Source organism: Cynoglossus semilaevis, unplaced genomic scaffold, assembly GCF_000523025.1.
Source record: "Cynoglossus semilaevis isolate Cse_v1.0 unplaced genomic scaffold, Cse_v1.0 scaffold489, whole genome shotgun sequence".
Taxonomy (NCBI): Eukaryota; Metazoa; Chordata; class Actinopteri; order Pleuronectiformes; family Cynoglossidae; genus Cynoglossus; species Cynoglossus semilaevis.
In genome coordinates this window covers 1-6025 of record NW_007585221.1, presented here as the reverse complement: position 1 = coordinate 6025, position 6025 = coordinate 1, and the positions used below count along the sequence as shown (strand labels likewise).

Genomic DNA, 6025 nt, shown 5'->3' with positions numbered 1-6025 from the left:
AAAACAACCGCAGCTGTCGTGGTTTGAAATGTGGGGGGGGGGAGTGCCAGGGGGGGTTTGGGGTTTATGCTCACACATTTCTGTTTCCTGCATAGGTATACTGAGTTTGAGCGACTGCAGTGCGTCGCCCGTGTGACCCGTGTGACCCGCGAGCCCAGCACTAGCGCCCTCAGGCAGCTCTAGCATCACGGGTGGATGTGCAGCCGCACCTGGGGGGGGCTCCTGACTCCGGGGGGCGACATGCTGCATGTTGCTGCCCTCACTCGTGCGGGGTCCCTGCGCCGGAACGGTGCCCTGTGTCGGCGTGTCTCCGTTCGGGACTTCGGTCAAACCGACGGGACCTGAAAGTGGAGAGACGTGACAAAAGGAACCAGTCGTAGGAGACGTGACGGCCGCGAGGTAAACCGGCCGGACGACTCCGACACACCGTGTTTGCCTTTGTGCAAGGCAGCGACTTAAATCAACATTAAAGGCAAATAAAAGATTACAAAATAAAAGCGTTAAAAAAAAAAAACATATTTTTTTATTCAAGGCTAGTCGTTGAAATTCTGGGGGGGAGGCATGAAGAAGGTTCCAGATTCACTTCTACTCAACCACCGATCCAGGGCTGGAATGTTGCATCAGGACAACAACTATGCCAAACCACCATGTGGCGACTCTCGATGACGAGACGAGCCCATTCTTGAAACTTATAACGGTATAAACCGTTACGATTTAAACCAATCAAATCCAATTATTAGATACATTTTTTTTCATTTGCTGAGCGACGAGATGATTTGTAGAACACATTTTAGTCTCATTCTCATCAACCAATCAGCAACTGAGGAACATATTTTTTTCCTTATGTTATGACGAAAACTGTGTTCGCAAAAAGACTGACCAAAAAAAAAGGCATCAAAATTCCAATCATTTATTTAACTTAAAAAAAAAACATTTTATTGACACAAATCCTACCTGATGTTGATCGAACAACAGGGGGCGCTGCGGACAGGTAGACAGGTCAAGACTAACAACTACGCCCACTTCATTGATATATATCCGATAATACATACCGATAACGCATAACCCTTAAACTGTAAACAATATCGACTATGAACATAAACCCAACAGAGAAGAGAGGACTCACCGTTAGAAACTTTCCCCCGGAATTGATCCAAGTGTTTCGGTCCATTGTGGTCCAGTTCTGTCCCGCCTCCCGCACCGTGACCACCGGGATCTTTACCGTTAATTATTTGTTCCCTCTGGAAAACACTGGCTTTGACTTGAGCGGATTCTAACGGCGTGGCGTCCATTTGCCTCGAGTCGAGTCGGTGTCACAGGCGGAACTCTGGAAAGAATGTCTCACTGAACAATTCCAGGAGACAAGGAAGCAGGAATCATGTCCGACACTGAGCGATAAAAACACACACAAAAAAACAACATTCATTTAGACGTTTACGACACAGAATAAAGAGCATTAAAAATGCGCGGGAACTGGTTTTTATTCTTAAAAAGGTTTGTTGTAAGGCGCCATAAGGATAAAACTCGGCACACCTGGTAACGCGGCCGGGTTCCTGAGTTTATCGTTGACAGCAGCACGGAAGCAAAGCGGCGTGACGTGTCCGTGGAAGCAACAGACGCAACCGACACCTTTAAATCGTCCTTACGTGTCCGCGGGGTGCAGTTATACGGACTTGAAATAATCCATCCAAGAGAGAAAAAAAGCCGCACAGCTAGCTGAAATATCGACGGGACCGCTGTGCTAACGCTCTAGCTAGTTTCAGAAACATCGGGAAGAGGGGCGTCTCTTCAAATAATTTATATAAAAATAAACCAAACAACAAACGACTTACTGTCACGAAAGCGCGCTGCAGAAATTAATGTCCAATTCGGGAAATGACAACGTCGGTAAAACGTTACAAAGAGCGAATATGTTCACCTTTTAACAGCTTCGCCTTTTACTACGTGGCTGTTTGGGTTCCGTCCCTTTAATCGTCCGGCTAGAAACAGAGGACGAACAGTGTTCATCCGAACTAAAGGGACGAGCTCTTCTGACGGAATCCCGTGTGCGAAATATTGGGATTTTTAAAGAACAAAACACAGTGGGATTTATTTTAAAATATAAAAAAATGAAACCGTGAGTTATTTTTTCTGTTTGTAAAAAAACCGGATATTGTTTGTGGATGAAATGTATTCATATGTTCATAGTTTATAGAAGTATGCAACATATATAATCATGTTTTATAATAGAATAAATAATCATAAGAGATGTGCTAAAACATATAACCAGTTTGAACATAAAATGCTGCTTAAAGCTAAAACTGAAAATATGCAGCTGTAAGAAAAGGAGCTGCAAGGTTGAGGGGCACCAAGGTTTGTTGTTACAAGAGGAGTACTTGGTGAGATAGGGATCAGAAACTAGTAGATCACAATTTGACAACGGCTAGGTTGAAGGTTAGAGCATAAGGTCACAACAACAGCACTTAGGTGCGATAAGAACAGGATGAGAAACCAAGGGAGTAGATGTTGTTGTCAAAATGTATGTGTGTGCGTAGAACAAACGAAGTTTGTACCACTTGACATGTACCCCCTGGATGTTGGAGAGAATAAAAGAGCCTGAGTTTGGGGAGAGAGCAGGATTCAGCAGTCAACCCCCTGACTCTCCGCTGGACTCTCCCTGTGCACAGGTGAACTCGAGCAACGATCTTTGTCTTTTCTTTGTACTTTGTGAAAGTTCTAGATCAACGAACCTGAGGTGGTAAAACCTTACCACGACATGTTTCACAAAAATCTGAGTTTGAGAATAAATAGAACAGATCGCGGAGTCGATGTTTTTAAGATTTTTTGTCTTCAGACAAAAAATATTTATTTATGTGAATAATATGCTTTAAATTTAATGCAAGTTTTTAAAATAAAATGTATTACCACAAAATGGATCAAAAGCCTTTGGTATAGCGGTGATTTAAAACTGTTTGATTGATTATCAAACATTTTCTTCTTTTAAAAATCAACTTGTTTCTTATATCAGAAATATAATTTTAACAAAAGTCTTACTTTAGGACTGAATATGTTAACTTTAGTTTTAGTTTTTTAACTTTAAAATTACATTTTTACTTTATTATACTCTATAAATATGTCTATTCATCAAACACATAACTTTACACTGTCAACAGGAGGCGCTACAGGCAAAGTCTAAACAGGACGCCAGTTCGGTTCTATCCCGTGGTCTTGGATTATAATAATTTTAATTATTATCATAATTAATAAAAATAATAATTCTAACTCTGAAGGTTCGAATCCCCTCGGCTGGCCGTGGTACTGACTCTTCTTGCGACGCCCCTGTCGCTAAGATAACACGAGGATTATACGTCATGTGCGGATTACTCTAAAGTAGAATTTAAAATACATGTTGTCAGATTATTACTAGTTTACGGTCAGGTGGAGAAGCAGGGAGGGGATGGAGGGAGTTCGGCTCCGCTCATGAACGATGGATGCGCGCTCCCGACACTTCAGGTGATTGAATGAATAAGAGGAGCGAGCGCGACCGACTGCGCGCATTCAGAGTGGAGCAGCCGAGGAGAGTATGAGGAGCGTGATGTCGCCGGGAAGTCACGTTCTTCTGACAACTTCTCTGCTCTTCCTGATGGGCAGCGCGGCGCAGAGAGTAAGTTGACGTTCGGTTCCTCAGTAGAACAAGTTTCTCCGGCGGTAGAACCTCAGAACCGCGGGCCGCTCGCGTTGAAGGAGTGAGAAGTTCGCGAAGCTCGAGTCTAAAAAAACCAACAAAAAAAAAAATCTTGTTATTTAGGCATTATCGTAATTAGCAGCCGTTAGCTCGACAGTAAAACGACAACCGAGTGTTGACGTCTGACTTCATGTCGGTCAATTAACGGCCGCGGTACCGACATTTAAACTCCTAATCAACCGTGTGTTTGTGTGTGTTCTCGCAGCGGCTTCTCTCCGTCAACAGAACCGGGTTCGTTCTGTGTTCGTGTCGGCTAACACGCTGACCGAACATGTTTAGAGGATGGATGTGGTCCAGGAACATGTCACTGTTCCGAGTGCTCCTTTATTAGATATTATACAGCACAGAGGCAGGGTGGCTTTCTGTTGTGTTTGTTCTCAAAATATGGTTCGTGTACCACTGGTAGTACCCGGGCTCCCTCCAGTGGTGTACAGCAGAATCGGATTCCCGTAAGGGCTAGGGCGTTCGTTAATTTGTTAAATACAGCTATTGAATATTTTATACATATACAGGCACATACATAAACATACATATATATGTACATATATATTTATATATATGTCTGTAAATATATATATATTTATAAATATAAATATATGTGTATGTGAATATATGTATATATATTTACAAACACATATTTATATACTGTATGTGTATATAAATATATATGCATATATATATTTACATACACGTTATATATGTTTTTATGTGTATGTAAATATGTCTATATATTTACATACACATATATATTTATATGTGTATCCATGTCTCTCTATATATTATATATTATATGCTTATGTAAATATATGTATATATATTTACATACATATTTTTTATGTTTATGTAAATATATGTGTATATATATTTACATACACACATATATTTATGTGTATGTAAATATATATAGCCTATATATATTTACATACACATATATTTTTTATGCGTTTGTAAATATATGGATATATATATTTACATACACGTATATATTTATATATGTGTATCCACGTCTACATGGACCGAGTGTCTCAGATCCATTCACTGGACCACGTTCCAAAAATCTGGAAATAATTCCGACAGTGGTGGTTGAAACCGCTCTGGAGATCAGGTCATTCCTGGGGTCGGCTCTGACAGCTACCCCAGAGACAGCAAGTCTTTCTGGGAGGAAGTATTCAGTCATTGGTTTCACACCAAAACATAAAAAGACGCAGATCTGCGTGTTCTGTTGCCCACACTGAGAGGCGAGGGGCAGGGAGGAGGTGAGGGGTAGCATGCCTTTGTGAGACCGAGGAGCAGAATATTTTGATGATGATGATGATGAAGCTGCTGTGAGTGTGAGGCCTCAGACCCCACTGTGGTTGTTTGTGACCTGCAGTGGGCGACGGTGAGCAGCAGGAAGGGCTTAGATATCAGTGCAGATATGTGATAAGAGCCAGAATCGAGTGTCAAATCCTTTCACCCACGGAGCCGCCTGACGTCAGAGCTTCTATTCTAGAAGAAAACAAACAAATGGGTCACCGTACCGAGATTGGGTTGCAGCTCTGGGGGGTCGGTCCGCGCGGGTCTGTCCTGACGTTTCACCCCCGTATCGGTTTATAATTCGTCAACTTTGGAGCTTTGGATTTCTGGAGCAGATTTGTTGCAGTCAGAAGTTAGCCTGTTTAGCGTTAGCCTCTGTGTAGACGATACATTCAAGAATTTTTTCATTTATCCACAAAACAGACGTTAAAGTTCTCACCCGACCCCGTGTGGTGTGCAATGCTATGACGAGTTGACCTTGACGACCTTTAGTTTTGTTTTGTTTCTGAGTCCTGTGATTTTGTCCTGTTTTTTTTTTTTTTTTTTTCCACCCTGACCGCTGACATTCTCGCAGGGAGAATACAGACCCGGGGTCATTAGGCTAACAAAAGGGTCACAAAAGGTCGGTGACCTCTGACCTAGATAGAATTTCAAGGCAGTTGTTATAAATATCATAGTGTCTGTGTCTGCGTGACCCAAACCTGTGACCCGTCAGGAATCTGATCTTTGTCTCCCCCTGTGGACCTTTGCAGAACTGTACCTTTTTTTTTTTTTACTGCGCGTTGTTGCCATTCCTCCAGTCGGACTCTGTGCCGTTTGCTACCGCACGTTGATGTAAACCCTGGCATCCCGAGAACTGCCCCCTGCCTCCTGCCCCCCGCTCCTGCCCCCTGCCTGTGAGGACGTGTCACTTTCCTCCCGCGGTAAACACGGCCTGTAAGAATTCAGGCCCCATTTCAGGGGCCCGGCCTGTTTATAAGCCAGAGCTGTTTGTGCAAGAGAGGC

General features: G+C 42.7%; 1 protein-coding gene across 1 annotated transcript in view; it reads right to left on the bottom strand.

The window, feature by feature from the left end:
* Positions 1–1997, bottom strand: part of LOC103398969 (golgin subfamily A member 3-like) — a gene marked incomplete at its 3' end in the record, with an annotated part of 8308 nt that extends 6311 nt beyond the window's left edge. Inside the window, exons 1-3 of the mRNA XM_025053924.1 lie at positions 1534–1997; positions 1127–1388; positions 9–341 (exon numbers count right to left, since the gene is read on the bottom strand). Of these exons, the coding sequence (XP_024909692.1) occupies positions 9–341; positions 1127–1292 (499 nt within the window). The remainder of the gene's footprint in view (positions 1–8; positions 342–1126; positions 1389–1533) is intronic.
* Positions 1998–6025: the final 4028 nt, after the last annotated feature.